This window comes from Rhinopithecus roxellana, chromosome 10 (assembly GCF_007565055.1).
Source record: "Rhinopithecus roxellana isolate Shanxi Qingling chromosome 10, ASM756505v1, whole genome shotgun sequence".
Taxonomy (NCBI): domain Eukaryota; kingdom Metazoa; phylum Chordata; class Mammalia; order Primates; family Cercopithecidae; genus Rhinopithecus; species Rhinopithecus roxellana.
Window position 1 is genome coordinate 2,196,246 of NC_044558.1, and position 21,332 is coordinate 2,217,577.

A 21,332-nucleotide genomic window follows, 5' to 3' on the forward strand; every position below is an offset into this window, starting at 1 on the left:
GATCTCCTGACCTCGTGATCCGCCCCCCTCTGCCTCCCAAAGTGCTGGGATAACAGGCGTGAGTCACCGCCCCCACCCTTGGGCGTAATCTTAACAGGATTACCTGTAGGAAGTGAGAATGGAAAGCAGGACCTGGAGATAGGACTTTGCTGTTTTACATTACTATACTGTTAGAACTTTTAACATAAACATGTATTAGTGCAAAACTATTTGAATTTTTTTTTTTTTCTTTTGAGGCAGAGTCTCGCTCTGTAGCCCGGGCTGGAGTGCAGGGGCCGGATCTCAGCTCACTGCAAGCTCCGCCTCCCGGATTTACGCCATTCTCCTGCCTCAGCCTCCCGAGTAGCTGGGACTACAGGCGCCGGCCACCACGCCCGGCTAGTTTTTGTATTTTTAGTAGAGACGAGGTTTCACCGTGTTAGCCAGGATGGTCTCGATTTCCTGACCTTGTGATCCGCCCGTCTCGGCCTCCCAAAGTGCTGGGATTACAGGCTTGGGCCACCGCGCCCGGCCACTAATTGAATTTTTAATTAAAATAATAAGTGTTAAATATGCATATCTTAATTTCATCGCCTCTCGGGGGAAGATCACGTTTTACTACACGAAATTGCATGGAAAAGGGATACATGAAATAAAAGGAGCAATGACTGCTCCTGGGGCACTGGGCTTTCCACTGAACCTCGGGGAGTGACGGCGACGAGTTTAACAGCCTAAGAATTTAAGAACGGCCGGGAGGGGCCGTTAGGGGGCGCGCGCGAGGCGGCGCGGGCGTTCCCGCCTCCCCGTTACATGCCCCAGTAACCTCAGCGCCGGCGACCGGGAGTAACCTCGCGCGCGGGCTGTCCCCCGGCGCCCAGACTCTCGCCTGCTCCCGCCTCAGCCAATGGGAAGGCAGCGAACGGGCCGGCCGGTTGCTCGCCCGGGAGGACTCCTCCCGGGAGCACTTCGAACGGAGTTGAACGGTCGCCGGGCCACGGGCTCAGACCTTTCCAATGGCAGCTCTGGGTCCCGACGCCAAGCCCCGCCCAGCCCTAGGCCTCCTCCGTGTGCATTCTCGGCAGGAGTCACCTTTGCCTTACAAACCTTCAGACCCGCCCTCTTCCTACCTTGCCGCTCTAGGCCCCGCCCTCTGAGCGGGTCGGCCAATAACGGGGTGAGCTGGCGCGGCGGGGCGGGCCTCTAGCCAATGCGCACGCCGTGGGCGGGCCCCGAGCCGGAATTAGGGGTGAAGCGATAGCGTTTTGCCTGCATTCGGGGCGCGCGGAGCTGGGGGGTCCCTGTGGGGCGCCCGGAGTTAAGATGGCGTCCTCAGCCGAGGGGGACGAGGAGACTGTGGTGGCGCTGGCGGGGGTTCTGCAGTCGGGTTTCCAGGAGCTGAGCCTTAACAAGTTGGCGACGTCCCTGGGCGCGTCAGAACAGGCGCTGCGGCTGATCATCTCCATCTTCCTGGGTAAGGACCCTCCTGCCTCCCTCCGCCCCTCGCGGAGTCCCCGGGGAGTAGGGGAGGAATGGGGACAGGACCGCTCTCTCTTCCCGGAGCCACCCGGGAGGGCAGTGCCGGGTGCGGGTGTGAATCCTGAAGCACACCAACAGCTACTGAGGGAAGACAGAAGTCCTGTCTCGAGTCTGGGGAGCTGTGCCCTCTGAACCTCTTCACCTTTCTCTTCAATCCCTGCAATGCCCTCTGGCCCCTCAGTCGGGCCCCCACCCTCTTGCCAGGCTCTACCCGTGCTCCCACGACCTGTCTTTATTTGTCGCTCTGTTGAGTTCCACTGTCTGGCCATGTGTCCTGCTCTGTCATTAATAACCACCCCGCACACGCGCGCATCTTATCTGTAGGCATAGGGCCCCTAACTTAGGAATTTTAGCCCTTTCGTCCTTTTCAGCCCCATATTCCATATTTCATATTCTTGATGTCTGTTTTGTTTATTGCCAGTTTATATTATACTTTCGTCTCTTTTCTGTCCTTTTCCTACTATTTTGTTCTTATGCCATGTTGCTTTTTTTTATTTTCCAAGCCACCTACCTGTCATTTACCTTGGAATATCATTTTAATGCTGGACTTGGGAAACAGGACTAACAACCTCCTTAAAATCGATCCATACTATTCCAAGCGTTTATTACACGTGTGGTTCAAAGGATGTGGTGTATCTGAATTTATGCCACAACAAGCTGTATTACAACTGGTTTATAGGCTTTTTTACCGCATCCTCACTCCATGGTTTAATACATGGAGGCAGCATAGTACAATGGAAAAAGTATGGGCTTTGAAGGCAAACAAATCACACCCAGCCTTGTTGCTGCTCACAAACTGAAGGACCCTAGGCAGGCCACAAAACCCTCTGGGGCCTAATTTCCTTATCTATGAAATGAGGACAACAGTGCTTACCACATAGGATTGCTATAAAGTCCTGTAGAAAGGCCAAGATTGGGAAGTACCTGTACATATATATACATAAAATTTAAGCAGTTGGAACGTTTTATGAAGGTTATGGAACTTTAGGAGAGGGTGGGTGGGAAGGATTAAGCAAAAGCTATAAGTGGTGATAAGGAAACAGGACTGGGGCCAGAGCAGAGGGTTAGAGGTCTGAACCATGAGAAGTTTGAGATAAAGTTGGGCAGGAAAAGCCTTAAATGCCAGAGAAGTGTTTGGCATTTATCCAGTAGAAGCACTGACATATAATATCACCAGAGGGTGTTAACCCAATCTAGATAATGGGATAGGCATTAATTCATATTTAAACAACCTAGCCTAATAGCATTGTTATTTGCCTATTACATATCAAACCAAGATCTTCCTTTCTTTCAAATAAAGATCACCTTTTTCTTCCTCTGTAGAATTGTAAGATTTTAAAGATGGAATGGAACTGGGGTTGTGCAATTTGCTCAGTGTCACCCAGACATCACCCAAATTTATCAGCACCCCAGTCTAGGGTTATTTGCACTACACCAGCTTTGAACTTCCTACTCTTTCATCCTTGTTTCTGACCCAGTTATTTGTTGACATTGTAATTGGCGACTAGTGTTTAAATTTGACAGGACGCAGTGGCTTATGCTTATAATCCCAACACTTTGGGAGGCCGAGGTGGGAGGGTCACTTGAGGCCAGCCTGGGCAACATTTTATTTGTCTCTGCAAAAAAAATTTTAAAAAATTAGGCCAGGTGCAGGGGCTCATGCCTATAATCCCGGCATTTTGGGAGGCCAAGGCAGGCAGATCGCTTGAGGTCAAGAGTTCGAGACCAGCCTGGCCAACATGGTGAAACCCCGTCTCTACTAAAAATACAAAAATTAGCTGGGCATGGTGGTGAGCACCTGTAATCCCAGTTACTTGGGAGGCTGAGGCAGGAGAATCACTTGAAGCCAGGAGGTGGAGGTTGCAGTGAGCCAAGTTAGCACCACTGCACCCCAGCCTGCGTGACACAGCGAGACTCTGTCTCAAAAAAAATAAAAAATAAAAAAATGAGGTAGGCGGCTGGGCGCAGTGGCTCACACCTGTAATCCCAGCACTTTGGGAGGCTGAGGCGGACGGATCAGGAGGTCAGGAGATTGAGACCCTCCTGGCTAACACGGTGAAACCCCGTCTCTACTAAAAATACAAAAAATTAGCCGGGCGTGGTGGCAGGCACCTGTAGTCCCAGCTGCTCGGGAGGCTGAGGCAGGAGAATGGCGTGAACGCGGGAGGAGGAGCTTGCAGTGAGCTGAGATCGTGCCACTGCATCCAGCCTGGGCAACAGAGCCAGACTACGTCTCAAAAAAAAAAAAAAAAAAAAAAAATCAGGTAGGCATGGTGGCTCGTGCCATGCCTGTGGTCCCAGCTATTCCCGAGGCTGAGGTGGGAGGATCACTTGGGCCTGGGAGTTTGAGGCTACAGTGAGCCGTGGCACCACTGCACTCCAGCCTGAAGGATAGAGCAAGACCCTGTCTCAAAAAAAAATAGTCTTACTATTAGTAATTAGTTTGGAAACTGTTGGTTCTCAACAATAAATTGAGAATGTGTAACACAAGTAGCAACCAGTTATAAGGGGCAATCTGTTAAATGGAGTTAGTGCTAGAATTAGGACTTGGAATTCAACTTTTGTGTGTTGACATAACCTGCCTGTGCACTCCTGCTGAGCTCTTGCTGTGTACTGTCATGGGGCATACAGCTGACTAGGAAATTGTTTTCTCCATATCCCACTCCTTCTCTCATCTTCTCTCATTACCACCAATCATCAAAGTAATAAGCACTTGGTGTAATGCATCTACCACACTCCAGAGCCCCCTTGCTCATTCTACCATTTCCCACACCCTCCCTTCCTATCTCACTACACTGTTGCCTTCAGTAACTCATAGTATTTCTCATTTTTAGATCAACTTGGGGCTTCAGCTTGCCTCCTATCAGGTATAGCTCATTCATGTGGACAGGTAGGATTGTATTCCTAGTAGGCATAGGTTACATACATGTAAATATAAATTGATTAAGCTTGCTGTGTGCGTGGTAGGAGTGCGTTGTGGTTGTAAATATGTTTCCCTTACAAAAGGTTATTACCACTTCTGTGTATTGTAACCTAGAAACCAGTAGATTTTCAGCAGAGGAGTTCCTGGTTCTTGAACCCAGCTCTCCCAGGGAACTGGGATACTGGAGGAAATCCTTGCTGGAGGTACCAAGAAAGCCTGTAGTTCAAAATGATTTCCCATTCACTTTCCACCGATTAGATGAATTCAGGTTAAAAACACCTCCCTAAATGCAAATACCCCAAGGGAAGAGTTAGGTATATCATTCACATTTTAAAATATACGTTTTAATCAGATAGTCTAATTACTATTTTCCTGACATCTTTCTTTTGCTACTTCAGTTCTGTGTGCTGATCTTAGGGTGAAATGCAGAGCATTAAAGCACTAGCTTTCAAACCTTTTGACTAAGACCCATTGTAAGAAATATGTTTTGCATTGTGACCCAGAACACACAGACATGTATATATATATATACGTATTTGAAACAAGTTTCAGGAAAGAATACTTTCCCTCAATAATAACTCACTAAGTTGATTTCATGGCTTATTAATGAGTTACAACAGTTTGAAAAATATTGAGTTAAAGGCTGCAAATTTTTTTTTTTTGAGACGGAGTCTCGCTCTGTCACCCACACTGGAGTGCTGTGGCGTGATCTCGGCTCACTGCAGTCTCCACCTCCCAGGTTCAAGTGATTCTCCTGCCTCAGCCTCACAAGTAGCTGGGACTACACGCGCACGCCACCACACCCGGCTAATTTTTGTATTCTTTTTTTATTTATTTTTATTTTTATTTATTTATTTATTTATTTATTTATTTATTTATTTTTTGAGACGGAGTCTCGCTCTGCCGCCCAGGCTGGAGTGCAGTGGCCGGATCTCAGCTTACTGCAAGCTCCGCCTCCTGGGTTCACGCCATTCTCCTGCCTCAGCCTCTCGAGTAGCTGGGACTACAGGCGCCCATCACATCGCCCGGCTAGTTTTTGTATTTTTTAGTAGAGACGGGGTTTCACCGTGTTAGCCAGGATGGACTCGATCTCCTGACCTCGTGATCCGCCCGTCTCGGCCTCCCAAAGTGCTGGGATTACAGGCTTGAGCCACCGCGCCCGGCCAATTTTTGTATTTTTAGTAGAGGCGGGGTTTCACCATGTTGGCTAGGATGGTCTCGATCTCCTGACCTCGTGATCCACCTGCCTCCCAAAGTGCTAGAATTACAGGCGTGAGCCACCGCGCCCAGCCGAAGATCCAATTTTTAATATTCAATACTTCAAAGAAAAAGTCAGTTTATGTGGACTGCTGCACTGAAGTATTTTGAGCAGTCAGAAGACTATAAACGGAGTGTGTTTATGTTTGTGTTGTGTGTATGATCGCAAGGAGTTTGATGGAAGGATCCTGAAGAGGAATTTTGCCATGAGCCCTGGTGCTGGCAAATACTACCAGAAAACATCTCCCCTTCAACAACTTGGATCTCATCACTCCTTAATGTAACTAATACCATGAATTATTAAAATACATTTAATAACATGCACCTACTACGGTAAAGCAGTATTCTTAACCTTGCAAGGGCAAGAGCTGTGGGTGTAGTATGAGTCATGGAGCCCTGCACTCAAAGGTATTATGGCCTGTTAGGGTACAAGAAATGGGCATAAGTACACTAATGACCCCAGTAAATTTTAAGTGCCATAAGAGAGGTACAGAGCTTTATGAGATTTAAAGATGGAACATTTCATTTAAAGATGAGTAAAGTTTCAGCATAATGAGATGGTAAGACTTAAGGAATAGCATGAGCAGAGGCACTGAGGTGTGACTGTGGCAACACAGCCAAGGAACAAGTAGTCTAGTTTGATTAAAACAGGACTTCAGAGAAGTGATGGAAAATCAAGCTGGAACTGTAGGTTAAAGAGCCTTTAAAGCCAAAGTAAAGAGTTTGTACTCACATAAGTGATAGGGAACACTGGAGATTTTTGAATGGGGAATAATATGACTGGAGCTGTATTTAAAAAGATAATACAGTCTGGGGTGATTTGAAGTCAGCATAGACAAGTAGTAGGCAAACTAAGGAGAAGGAAGTGATCTAGAGAGGAAGTTATAATGGCTTGGAAGCAGGCTGACTGCGCTGAGAGGAGAAAGTAAGGATCTCCTGTGACATATTGTAGGAATACCAGAACCTTTTGAAAGGTAGATTCTGTAGACATTGTCATCCACACAGCTGCTCATGCCTGAAACCCAAGAATCAGCTTTGTTGCCTTTCTTTACTCACTCCCTGCATCCCAGTCACCCAGTCCTATCAATACAACCTTTAGATTGTGTCTCAGATTCATCTATTCTCCATCACCGCAGCCACCAGCCATCTGTCACCAGCACCACCCGAGTAGCCTCCTGACTGGTCTCTAATTCTGTTCTTGCCCCCTCAGTCCACTCTCCAAAAGCAGCCAGAGAGATCCGATCCTGTGCCTCTCCTGCTCAGAACCCTTCAGGGGCTTCCATACCTGGCTGGTAAGCCCCTGCCTCGTCCCAGGCAAGCTGATAACCTTTTAGCCACATGACCTTTGTTCAGTTCCTCAGGAAAGGCATGAAGCCTTCCCTACCTCAGAACCTTTGCACACGCTCACCTGCTGCCTGGAGTGCCCTTCAGTCACCTGACAAACTCCTTTTCGTCTTCCTCTGAGAGTTCTTTCCTGACTCTTATGTTAATATTATGTCGCCTGTTACACTTTCTCATACTGACTGGAATTTCCTTCCAAGTGTATATTACACTTTGTAATTATGTATTTGTAGATGAGGGCAGAAACCATGGCAGTTTTGTTTACCACAGTGTACCCAGAGTTTAACACAGTACTTGGCTTGTAGAAAAGGCTCGATAAATGCTTGTCGAATAGGTGAATGTATGAATGAATGACTTGGCAACTTATTAGTTGGAGGATAAAGTTGTAATTTTAAAAAGACTCCATCCTCCTGCCTGAGTAGCTGGATGAGCTAAAGACAGAGTTTTAGGAGACAGTATTGGTATCATAACTGACTCAGGGAGGGAATGAAATGCCACGGAAAAGCTTATACAGAGAAGAGGATCTTATTCACGTTCATTGGGTATGTTAATATTGCTACCCCTTGATAATAGTAATAGCTGGCATTTATTAAGGATTTTCTGTGTACCAGACATTGTCCTAAATGGTCAACAGGCAGTTCCCCACCCAAACCTACCAGTTACCCGTGAAGTAATTATAGTACTGTTAAGATCTCCTGGTACAGACAGGAAAGTCAGCCGTACAAAGATTGAGTAACTTGCTTAAAGTCATCCTCAGTTCTGCCTGACTCAAGTTCCTGCTCTTTACCACTGAGACTGGGAGGAGCATGAGGGGGTAGAAAAGATAAATGCCCTTGGTGTCCTTTTCTCTTTTCACTCTCAGTGGTTAAACCAAGATGCAGTGAGCATATGAGCCACCTCTCAGCGTCCAAAGCTAGAGCTGGCCAAATGGAGCAGATGGCCACCCTGCTTAGTGTGAGTGTTCCCTAGTCTTGGCCATGATGGTGGCTTGGCTGTTAGACTGATCAAAAATTGCAGCTGGGGGTAAGAATTCATTCCTCAGAGGTTCAGAATTAGCATCACTGAAGTTAGCGACCTTTAAAATCAAAGGAAGTCCTGCAGTTTAGTTCCCTTTGGACCAAAGTCAGGTCTGGCCCTTCAGAAAAAAAATCCATTATTCAGTGCAAAAAGCTTTCTTCAGGTATCACTGGAATCACAATATAAAGAGACCAAAGGTAAGCTAGATGAAAATTAAGCAGCATTAATGAAACAAAGAGACTTCTGACCATAACACAAAGCAGGGTCCAAAAATTCTACTACTATAAAATAGGGAGATTGTCCTAAATAACTTTCAAGGACCCTTCCAGTTTTAAAAGTCTAGGTATGTTACTTCTATATTTTCAGACTCTATTCTAGTTCATAGCCACAAATTTCATCATAATCTAAACCTGCCTGTTTGGGATTTTTTTTTTTTTTTTTTTTTTGAGACAGGGTCTCACTCTGTCGCTCAGGCTGGAGTGCAGTGGTGCAGTCTCAGCTCATTGCAACCTCTGCTTCCCAGATCAAGCAATTCTCTAGCCTCAGCCTCCTGAGTAGCTGGAACTACAGGCGTGAGCCACCATGACCGGCTAAATTTTGTGTGTGTGTGTATTTTTTGTAGAAACAGGGTTTCACCATGTCGCCCAGGATGGTCTCTAACTCGAGCTCAATCAGTCCACCCGCATCAGCCTCCCAAAGTGCTGAGATTACAGGCATAAACCGCTGCCCCTGGCCAAGAATTGCTTTTACATACAATTTTCCAGGTCAGGCATGGTGGCTCATGCCTGTAACCTCAGCACTTTGGGAGGCCAAAGCAAGAGGATCACTTGAGTCCAGGAGTTCAAGACCAGCCTGGGCAACATAGTGATACCTCATCCCTACAAAAAGTGAACAAAATTGACTGGGCTTGGTGGCATGTGCCTGTAGTCCCTGCTGCTTGGGAGGCTGAGGTGGAAGGATCACTGGAGCCTGGAGTCCTCCCCTCAACTCAGGACGTTGAGGCTGCATTGAGCCAAGATCATACCTCTACACTCCGGCATGGGCAACAGAGCAAGATTCTGCTTCAAAAATAAATAATGAATAAATAAATAAATAAAATTGTTAAAATTATCCAGGCATGATGGCATGCACCTGTAGTCCCAGCTACTCAGGAGACCAAGGTGGGAGGATCATTTGAGCCCAGGAATTTGAGACTGCAGTGAGCTATGATGATGTCACTGCATCCCAACCTAGATGACAGAAGAAGACCTCATCTCTAAAAATAAATATACATATTTTTCCAACCATTTTGTATCTATACGCCAATGTCTTAGATTTCATAAAGCATTATGTTTTGAATTCCAATAAAACTTTATTGTTAAACATGTTTATTTGCAGAAGCACGTGTAAGTTAGGGTCCACAAGATTATTTGCATAAGCTAATTTACAAAAAAAATTACATAATCACTGACATGAAAGCATGTCTGGGCAGCCATGGGAGCTCATATGAGGCATCCAGTTCAGTCGCCTTTTAAAAATATTTACATTAGCTGGGCATGGTAGCATGTGTCTGTAGTCCCAGCTACTCAAGAGACTGAGGTGAGAGGATACACCAGAGCCCCAGAAGTCAAGGCTGCAGTGAGCCATGATTGCACCACTGCACCAGCCTGGGCAACAGGACTAAGGCCTTGTCTCAGTCAGTCAGTCAGTCAATAATAGTATTTGGTCTCCTGAAAGTGGCATTTTAGCTGGGCCTTAAAGGGGATGGTAAGATTCTAGTCAGGTAGAGATGAAAGAGGAAGAGCTTTCGAGCTGCAAAGAGTAATCTGGAGGTCAGGAAGAGTAAGATCCTGTCTGTCCCTGAATCTAAGGAAAAAGAAAAAAAATTTTTGAGAAAAATCTGAGGAAGAGCAAGTAGTCCTCTGTAGCTAGAACAATAGAAGATCATAAAAGAGCAGTAGAGAAAAACATGATAGGCCTTTTAGGTAGGTGGGGGTCAATGACAAAGTAAGGTAGTAATATGTGCATTGTCTTTAGAGACCTTCTGGCCTGGGTTCAAATGCTAGATCAAAGAAATACGTACTAGCTGTGTCACCATAAGCTCATTACTAAACTTCAGCTACCCATTTCTTCGTATTGCCACAGGCCGATTTTACTAAAGAACTGCAATTAAGAGTTAAGCAATTTATCTGATAAATAATTCTTAGATTTATATTTCATTCCTAACTAGCAGCAGTATTTTGAAACAATACAAAATGTATATGAATTTTTAAAGTAATACAGTCATCAGAGAAATTTTCTATTTCTGGAAGACTGCTTAGGTATACTCTTTTGTGATGTGTTCATTCTCCTTTGATCTGGAAAAGTTTGAGAACTGTTGCTCACTGGGATGTTGTGAGGACTAAATAAGATAAACTATGTAAACACTTAACCATGCCTTAAATAATTGTTCTTCCCCTCCCTGCCAATAAATATTTATTTTCTCCCTTTCCAAGGAGACACAAAGTATGGTCTTGTGACCAACAGCATCTGTATCTCATGGGAGCCTGTTAGAAATGCAAATTCTTTGGTCTACTCCAAAACTACTAATTGAGAAACTCAGAGGACAGGGCCCAGTAATCTGTTTCAGCAAGCCAGGTTATACTTATTACTCTAGAGTTTGAGGATTACTAATTTAGTATATTTCTTCCGGTGCCTATCTTGTTGTACTTGATGTCCTGATAGTACCTTTTTGAAGTGTCATTGGCCGGGCACAGTGGCTCACGCCTGTAATCTCAGCACTTTGGGAGGCTGAGGCAGGCAGATCACCTGAGGTCAGGAGTTCGAGACTAGCCTGGCCAACGTGGTGAAACCCATTTCTACTAAAAATACAAAAATTAGCTGGGCATGGTGGCACATGTCTGTAATCCCAGCTACTTGGGAAGCTGAGACAGGAGAATCACTGGAACCCAGGAGGCAGAGGTTGTCGTGAGCCGAGATTACGCCATTGCACTCCAGCGTGGGCGACAGAAAAAAAAAGAAAGGTCATTGTATCCTGTACTCTTTGGAATAAACAAAACTCTTAGATTCCTTATGATTTAGTTTTTCCCATTTGTAGGCCCGACAGATAGGAAAGTTGGGCCTACAAAGATTGAGTAACTTGCTTAAAGTCACACTCAGTTCTGCCTGACTCCAGAGTTCCTGCTCTGGATGTTATTTGAAGAATAACAAGATGTTGTTGTTATTATGTTCACATTGTTATTATGTTCATTATCATGATCATTACATACACCATCTGTTTCACACTTTTGATGAGAAGGTTAGATACAGAGGAGGTTGGGTTTTTTTTTTGTTTGTTTGTTTGTTTTTGAGACGGAGTCTCACTTTGTAGCCCAGGCTGGAGTACAGTGGTGCAATCTCACTCCATTGCGGTATGGAGGTGCAACTCTGCCTCCAGGGTTCAAGCAATTCTCCTGCCTCAGCCTCCAGAGTAGCTGAGGCATGCACCACCACACCTGGCTAATTTTTGTATTTTTAGTAGAGATGGGGTTTCACCACATTGGCCAGGCTAGTCTCGAACTCCTGACATCAGGTGATCGGCCTCCGAAAGTGCTGGGATTACAGGTATGAGCCACCACACCCAGCGGAGGAGTTTTTAATAAGGTTATTAGACTAACAGCTCCATCTTTTTTTTTTTTTTTTTTTGAGACAGAGTCTCGCTCTGTCGCCTGGGCTGGAGTGCAGTGGCCGGATCTCAGCTCACTGCAAGCTCCGCCTCCCGGGTTCCCGCCATTCTCCTGCCTCAGCCTCCGGAGTAGCTGGGACTACAGGCGCCCGCCACCTCGCCCGGCTAGTTTTTTGTATTTTTGGTAGAGACGAGGTTTCACCGTGTTAGCCAGGATGGTCTCGATCTCCTGACCTCATGATCCGCCGGCCTCAGCCTCCCAAAGTGCTGGGATTACAGGCTTGAACCACCACGCCCGGCTAGCTCCATCTTTTTTGTGTTACATCAGCCACCTTGAGCAATATAGCAGTCTCCTGATTGATCTCCTTACATTTCTTAATATAAGTGATAAATTGTGACTTGTAGATTTAACAAAAATTAGGTGCCCTAGTTGCAGCTGCCAGGGAAAGCTGGTCTAATATCAAAGCAAACTATCCTTCTTCTCAAGCAGAGTTTTTAAGGTAGGAGTGTGTGTGTATTGACATTTTCCTAGCAGTTGCTGAAGTTAAGGACCAGGAGATTTAGGGCCCACTTGGAGTTCTTATGGTGAAACAGTAATAGCTTCCTAGAGACCTTTAAAGCCTGTCTATAATTTGTATAGTTGAAAAGATATTGTATATATCATTATTTCTCCCTGCTTTCAAAACAGGAAGGGGGTGTGGAGAGTAACACACTAAAAAAAGGATAAGTAATTAGTTTCTGGGAAAGAATTTCCTTTTGGCCTCAAATGGACTGGTTCTGTAAGTTCCTCCCTTTTCAAGCAGAAGCTTTGAAGATAGTGAGATATGTGAAGCTCTGGACATCTTGAATGAGGTATTCTGTATTATTATACACCAAGTGTATAATAATTGTTAGTAATAGAGGCTTCTCATAGAAATGTCACTGCATTATAATTGTAGGGACAATTTGTCAGAGACTAGGTAGAAGATTATCAGACCCAAGTTTTGTTCTTGGCTCACATGAAGTTATCAAGTAGGCTATTTAAATGCTTTGCTTTAACCATAGGCTGAGATTAAATTAAAAATAAAAAGCTTTTGTCATGGCCGGGCACGGTGGCTCATGCCTGTAATTCCAGCACTTTGGGAGGCTGAGGTGGGCAGATCACCTGAGGTCAGAAATTCGAGACTGGCCTGACCAACATGGTGAAACCCCGTCTCTACTAAAAATACAAAAATTAGCCGGGCATGGTGGGCACACGCCTATAATCTCAGCTACTCAGGAGGCTGAGGCAGGAGAATTGCTTGAACCTGGGAGGCGAAGGTTGCAGTGAGCCAAGATTGCACCATTGCATTCCAGCCTGGGGGACAGAGACTCCGTCTCAAAAAAAAAAAAAACAAAAAAGCTTTTGTCAATTAAAGATGCTTTTCAGTACTGAGTATTCATGTTGCTATGGCATTTTTATAAGAAAACTGTACATGGTCATATCTGCTACCTAAAATAATATATAGTGAGATGGTAATTTTTCAGGCAATTAAGAATTTGCTGGCCAGGCGTGGTGGCTTATACCTGTAATCCCAGCACTTTGGAAGGCCAAAGTGGGTGGATCACCTGAGGTCAGGAGTTTCAGACCAGCCTGGCCAACATGGCAAAACCCCGTCTCCACTAAAAAAAAAAAAAAAATCCAAAAAATTAGCCAGGCGTGGTGGCGGGCGCCTGTAATCCCAGCAACTTGGGAGGCTAAGGCAGGAGAATCACTTGAACCCGGGAGGTGGAGGTTGCAGTGAGCCGAGATCGCACCATTACACTCCAACCTGGGAAACAAGAGCAAAAACTCCGTCTCAAAAAAAAAAAGAATTTGCTGTAATAGCAGATCCATGTGTACATACTGTTTGCAAATCTTAGGAAGATATTAGATCCCAGAAGGTTAAAGTTCTGATCTCTATATATCTGTATATGCTTTAAGGAGAAGTGGCATCCATGTAGATGTGGTAAATGGCTTATAATTCTCAAGGTTTCCAATTTCTGCTGTGGTAGCAATTCTAAATTAAGATGGACTTGGACACTACTCTGGATTACTGTCCCTAAATATCAACTACTGTTTATAAGCCAGCAGAGGCCAACTGAAGGCCATAAAGAGGCCATAAAGTTCCTCAGCATATCCCTCAGACAGAAGTGGAAAAGATTGATTAAAGTTGGAGTACAAACATATGGGGCCCTGACCAAAATCCTGAACCATACTACTAGAAATCCCCATTCTTTAGCTAAAGGATAATCTGACTTCACTTTTAATTCTTCATTGACCATTGGTGTTCTGAAAGAATAGGAAATAATAGCAAAACATGGGAACTCCTAGATAGCATACATTTATTTTTAAAATGTGTACCATCGGCCAGGCGCCATGGCTCACGCCTGTAATCCCAACACTTTGGGAGGCCAAGGTGGGCGGATCATTTGAGGTCAGGAGTTGGAGACCACCCTGGGCAACATGGTGAAACCCCATCTCTACTAAAAATACAAAAACTAACTGGTCGTGGTAGCACACACCTGTAATCCCAGCTACTCAGGAGGCTGAGGCAGGAGAGTTGCTTGAACCTGGAAGACAGAAGGTGCAAGGAGCCACAATCACGCCACTGTACTATAGCCTGGGAGAAAACAAACAAACACATATGGTCACCTTCCCAAGTATACTGACCAACGTCAGTTTAGGTTCACTGTAGGAGTGCCTGCCATAGGCCAGTGCCTCTCAACCTTTCCACTAAGTACATTAAGATCCTAATAGTAATCATTGGGACCCAGGTCATCGTCTCACCAGAAGCTCCAGATTTCTTCAAGTCTTGGCCCTCTTGTTTTATATCAAAATTTTATGTGTATTATTTTTATATTTCAAAAATTCTCCCCAAATCATCAAGTAATATTGAGATGCTGATATAGAAAAAAGTAGATTTCCAGCTGGTATGATCAGTGATAAATTGGACTTCATCAAAATTAAAAGCTTTTGTGCATCAACGGATACTATCGAAAAGGTAAAAAGCTATCCCACAGAATAGGAGAAAATATTTGTAAATCATGAGTCTAGTATTCATATGTTTAAAGAACTCTTAGAACTCAACAATAAAAATATAACCCAATTTACAAAATGGATATGAATAGACAGTTCTCTAAAAAAGACATATACATGGCTAATAAGCTTGTGAAAAGCTGTTCAATATCTTTAGTCATTAGGGAAATGCAAATCAAAACCACAGTGAAATATCACTTCACACCTACTAGGATGGCAAAAATCAAAAAAACACACACCAACAGGTGTTGGTGAAGATACGGAAAAATTGGAACCCTCATGCATTGCTGGTGGGAATGTAAAATGGTGCAACCACTTGTGGAAAATCATTTGGCAGTTCCTCAAAAAGTTCACAGCTACCATATGACCCAGCAATTCCACTCCTAGGGTTATACCCAAGGGAACTGAAAGCATACATTCACACAAAAACTTGTACGCAAATGTTCATAGCTTTATTATAACAGCCAAAAGTGGAAACAACCAAGTTGTCCACCAGTTGGGACAAATTGAATGAATAAACAAAATGTTATATGCATACAGTGGAATGTTAATTCAGCCATAAGAAAACAATGAAATCCTGACAACATGCTGCGACACAGATGAACCTTGAAAACTCACTACATGAAACAAGCCAGACACAAATGGCCACATATTGTCTGATTCCATTTATATGAAATACCCAGAATAAGCTAATTCATAAAGACAGAAAATAGATTGGTGGTTGCTAGGGGATAAGAGGAAGGGTGAATTGGGAATGACCACTATGCGGTACAGGGTTTCTAATGTTCTGGCATTAGATAGCAGAGATGAAAATATTCTGGCGTTAGATAGTGGAAATGGTTGCATAACACTGAATATACTAAAATCCACTGAATTGTACGCTTAAAAAAAGAAGAAAGAAGGACTCTGCATGATCAAAGAAAAAAAATGCTTTGGGTGCAAGTAGGGATAGAAGAAACGGTAAGACTGGAAAGACAGATTGTGAAGGACCTTGAATGGCAAGCTAAAGAAGTTGGCTTTCATCTTGTAGACAGGAAGCCACCAGAGTATTTTGAGCAGGGGTGACATGTTTAAGGTAGTGTTATAGGAAGTTTAATTTGTGAAATGAGTAAGAGATTCTATCAGCCAGGAGAGGTAGAAGGTTCTATAAAGTCAAATTGAACACCCAAAGTTTCAGATTTCATGAAGGACCCTGGGTATGTGTGTATACACGTATGTATGGGATTCGTAGCCATCTAGGGTAGGCTGAGGTGCTAATATGAGTACTGAAAACTAGAGAGGTCATATAGCAGAGTAGTCAAAAACAAAAACACTCTGAACCCACATGCTGTCTGGGTTCAAATTCCAGCTCGGCCACCTTCCAGCATTGTGACCTTAGGTAAGTCACTAACCCTGTCTGTGCTTCAGCTTCCTCTTCTGTAAGATAAGGATACCTACTCATCAAGGTTGTTTTGAGGATTAAGTGAGTTAATACATACAAAGTGTTTACAATGTCAAACTTAAAGAAAGGTCCCCGAAAATGTCAGCTGCTAGTCTGAAACTCCAGAGCGGGTTTGAGAGTAGCCCGCTATTGTTCTCTGCCCCGAATAACCTATGAAGTAACAGTCCTGAAGTGTTAAAAGACAAAACAAATTTTTCTTTGTGAAAAATGACCCTTTAAAAAAAACTCCATCTACTAATAATGAAGCTTAGTAGTAGTAAAATGATGATTTTTAGCCATAAAATGGGTTCTCTGTATGTTAACAAATATAGAGTTTGACAATATTCTTTGATATGAACCAGTCTCATACTTTCTGTACAGCACTGATTCTCTAAGTCATATGCCAAGGCATGACCTCCCTTCAGGAATTGGGAATCTGCATTTTTAATAAGCATCCTAGGTAATTCTTATGCATGATACAGGTTGAGACCAGTGCAATGTACAGAAGTGGGAAAAATGGCTTGTGAAACTCAGTTGTATTTAGCACACTGTAGTGACATAAAAATTGAAAACCCAACCTGGACAACATAGTGAGACCCAGTCTCTACTAAAATAAAATAAAATAAATAAGTGAACATCAAGAACCAATGGATAGTAGAATGTATTCAGTTCAGTGAGACATGAAACAATATTTTTGCTTAATTGAATCAAACATGTTAAAAAAAAAAAAAAACCCCACCCTACTCCCAAAGCACTCAATAAATTCTTCAGAGAGAAGGAAGAGCTTTTTGTACTACATTGCCTCTAAAATCTTCTGTAGGATAAGATATTTTAAGATAACTTAAAATCTTGTTTTAAGTTTTTAAGTCTAATTTTAATAACCAAATAAAATGGTTTTTATTTGAGCCAGTTTCAAGTTCTTAAAGTGACACGTAGGACTTAACAAAATCCATTATGTGTCATTTATGCTTTGCCCATTTTTACTTATTTCTTCATACTCTGAAGGAAAAAAATGCTACAAATATATGTTGGTATATAAGACAGTGCATTCCACAAATATTAGAAAGTTTGTGTTTTTTTTTGGTTTTTTTTTTGTTTTTTTTTTTGTTTTTGAGACAAAGTTTCACTCTTTCGTCCAGGCTGGAGTGCAATGGCACGATCTCGGCTCATTGCAACCTCTGCTTTCCGGTTTCAAGTGATTCTCCTGCCTCAGCCTCCTGAGCAGCTGGGATTACAGGCACCTGCCACCACGCCTGGCTAACTTGTATTTTTAGTAGAGACGGGGTTTCACCATGTTGGCCAGGCTGGTCTCGAATTCCTGACCTTGTGATCCACCAGCCTCAGCCTCCCAAAGTGCTGAGATTACAGGCATGAGCCACTGTGCCCGGCCAGAAAAATATTTTTATAGAATTCAAACTTGTATTTTCTTTTTTTTTTTTCTTTGAGACGGAGTCTGGCTCTGTCGCCCAGGCTGGAGTGCAGTGGCCGGATCTCAGCTCACTGCAAGCTCCGCCTCCCAGGTTCACGCCATTCTCCTGCCTCAGCCTCCTGAGTAGCTGGGACTACAGGCGCCCGCCACCTCGCCCGGCTAGTTTTTTGTATTTTTTTAGTAGAGACGGGGTTTCACCGTGTTAGCCAGGATGGTCTCGATCTCCTGACCTCATGATCCACCCGTCTCGGCCTCCCAAAGTGCTGGGATTACAGGCTTGAGCCACCGCGCCCGGCCCAAACTTGTATTTTCTTTTGAAGGGCTGTAGAAAGGGTGAGAGAACCCAACAACCACACTTATTCAAATTTATAAGGACAATTAGGAGTATTCTCATGGTTATCTTTAGAATCTTAGCAGGGTAAAAAAGAGTTTATTGTTTCATTTGCTGAAACTCCTGAGAAAAAGTCTCACCACGTTTGTATTCACAGAGATTCGATTTGGCAACTCTAAAGACAAGAGAAATTATCATGATAAGTATTTGGAGGGGTTAGAGAGAAAATTAGTCACTTGGCAGTGTGGCAGGGCAACCTTTGGACAACCCAGTCCAGATTAGGTTAGAAGAGGAGTCGAGGACCTTTTGTCCACTGCAAACCAGTGCCACAAATGAAGCGGGAGGAGACGGGTTACCACATACTGGTTGGACTTATTTGAGAGAGAACCAGAAAGTATACAATCCCATAAGCATAAAAAATGGCAATAAAACTTCAAGTGTATATAAGGGTAAGAACAGGAGGAAACAACAGAGAGGGCAGGAGAGAAAGATCAGAAGGAATCAGACAGCTTGAGAAGAGGAGCTGGGGGCTGAGTCCTGGCCTGGCCTGGCCTGGCCTGGCCGCTCCCCACTCCTCCGTCTGTGCCTCTGAGGGGCTTCAGTTTTCCCAAGTGAGAAACAGCTGTGCTAGATTGCTTCTACAATCCTTTCCACTCCTGGACCAAAACAGTTGCCCCTGCATCTAAAATACATAGCTCTAGCATATAAAATGCAGGTTACCTCAACTCCCCCCGACTCCCACATCTCACTCCCTTCCTTTCCCTACCTGCCCTGATTCTGGCTGCATTCTGTTCTTGCCTCATACGGGCTCTTTTTCTCCTCCCCTTCTTTTACAGTGTCGTGCAGTCTCTTGAAGACTGGGTTTCAACCACTATACAGAAAAATGTTAGTGAAAAAGGAAGAGGGGTTCTATGCTGCGTGATTCTCCTTAGCCACGCACACTCCCTAGCCAGGCACACTAAACTGGGGTGACAATGTATCACAAAGTCCAGACTCGCAGTCTTGCTGCCTCTTCTCCTCTTCAAAGTTTGTTTCCGAAGTACCAGCCCTTGCACCTCACATCCCAGCCGACTCTGCCTACCTGTCAGCCCCAGCCCTCCTTGGGCCTGCTCAGCCTCACAGCCAGGATCCTACCAACACCAACACTGCACCAAACAACCCTTCCCAAAAGCCCCACCGGAACTAATCTGGGGACTCTGCCTATTATTAGGAAGACCTTGGATGAAGCCCCCTGCCCGCAGAAGTCTGGCAGTAGAAGCAGAGTTTTCAGGCATAGGCCTCATTTTGTTGGGGTGGTGGTTGGTTATTTTTTTAAAATCTAGGATTTCTGGGATCTGAAGCTTATACAATCTTGGATACCTTCTTTAAGAAAAAGAATACAAAAATATCTTCTATAAGTTTTACAAAAATATATGACCATGTGAGCACGTTGCTAGCTCCCGCCCCCACCCCACCCAGAGCCTTGGAAGGGGAGTGAAACTGAAGCTGTTTTAGCTTCATGGCAAATATGCTTCTTCCTGGGAGTACTGGGTACATTTACAGACCCTTATTTTTTACTTTCTATAGATTTAATTTAGTTAAGTCAGTTTTAAGCGGGCAAAGGCTAAAATTTCTCACCCCAGGTGGCTCAAATTTCTGAAACTGAGATTTTATATCCTAAAATCCATTAAAACAACACTCAATTTTTAAGAAGTTAGGTGTAGGTATGCTTATATAAAATATTTAGACATGCATAAGTATTTTAAGTGGCCAGAAGGAAGTACATGTATGCTGCTTTTGCAAATATTTTCGCTTTTTTTTTTTTTTTTTTTTTTTGAAATGGAGTCCCACTCTGTCGCCCAGGCTGAAGTGCAGTGGCCGGATCTCAGCTCACTGCAAGCTCCGCCTCCTGGGTTCACGCCATTCTCCTGCGTCAGCCTCCCAAGTAGCTGGGACTACAGGCACCTGCCACCATGCCCGACTTTTTTTTTTTTTTTTTTTTTTTTTTTTGGATTTTTATTAGAGACAGGGTTTCACTGTGTTAGCCAGGATGGTCTCAATCTCCTGACTTTGCGATCTGCCTGCCTCGGCCTCCCAAAGTGCTGGGATTACAGGCATGAGCCACCGCGCCTGGCCAAATATTTTCACTTTTAAGTTGCACAGCAGCCCTGCAAGATGGCTGGTATTTTCCCTATTTCACAGATGAAGAAATTGAGGTTTAATGAATGTAAGTAGGCTGGGCGTGGTGGCTCACACCTATAATCCCAGCACTTTGGGAGACTGAGGCGGGCAGATCACCTGAGGTCAGGAGTTCAAGACCAGCCTGGCCAACATGGTGAAACCCCATCTCTACCAAAAATACAAAAATTAGTCAGGCATGGTGGTACACACCTGTAGTCCCAGCTACTTGGGAGGCCAAGGCAGGAGAATCGCTTGAACCTGAGAGGCAGAGGTTTCAGTGAGCCAAGACTACGTCACTGCACTCCAGCCTGAGGAACAGAGCGAGACTCTGTCTCAAAAAAAAAAAAAAAAAAAAAAAGGATGTAAGTAATTTGCCCAAGCTGCAGAGCTGAATTTTAAACTAGATCATTCTGATTCCAAAGCCCAGATTACCTGGCTAGAAGTTGCCACCAGGGGATTTACTAATTTGCAAAGAATTAGAATGCGATAAAATGCCCTGAGTACAGGCACCTGGAGTGTGATTTTTATCTTTGCTAGTAAAGATAGTCTTAAAGATTACTTTAGTATGTCTTAAAGTACCTGAACGTCAATCTGTTGCACCTGCTCTACTAAAACAAAGAAATGAGTCAACGGCCTCTTTTAGCTTTAACATGCTTTCTGTCTATACATTTTTATAGAATAATTTTTAGTTTTTGCAGCAGGTTTCACCAGTCAGCCAACAGGTGTGTATAACATCAATCGCTAGCACTATACATCAGAAGTCTTGCTTATTAAGAGCACTCAGCTTAAATGGAGAAATTAAAGGTCTTTGGGACAGTTCAAGTTTAGGTTGTTTGGTTGGGTTGAGAGAGTAAAACTAACATTTCTTAACCCTTTTTCTTTCTTGCTCACAAGTAACAACCATCCAATAGCTTGCCTTTAAAATGTCCCCTCTATTGTTCCTCCACCAGACATTTTTGATCACTTGTCCCAGTTTCCATGTGTCCTGTATCACAGCTGTCAAAACGCTTGAGCTGTTCAGGTGGAGATAACTTTCAGAAATGAACTGCTGAAGGGGACGGAGTGCTCGAGAATTAGATTAACAAAGAAAGTACACCTAAATTTAGCATTAAAATGAACTTCTAGAATATTTTTCAATAGGAAGATAAGCAAACATAAAAATGGGTGTGCTTATGTCTATAAACAGATGCTGGAGCATAGATTGTTATCTGGAAATCAAAGAATAATAGAGCTGTAACTTTAAAAGAGCACACAGCTTG

At 43.8% G+C, this 21,332-nt stretch overlaps 1 protein-coding gene across 1 annotated transcript in view; it reads left to right on the forward strand.

The window, feature by feature from the left end:
- Positions 1-793: 793 nt before the first annotated feature.
- Positions 794-21,332, forward strand: part of LPCAT3 (lysophosphatidylcholine acyltransferase 3) — a 42,370-nt gene continuing 21,831 nt past the window's right edge. The window contains exon 1 of the mRNA XM_010385885.2: positions 794-1,450. Coding sequence (XP_010384187.2) covers positions 1,300-1,450 — 151 coding nt within the window. The 5' untranslated portion in view covers positions 794-1,299. The remainder of the gene's footprint in view (positions 1,451-21,332) is intronic.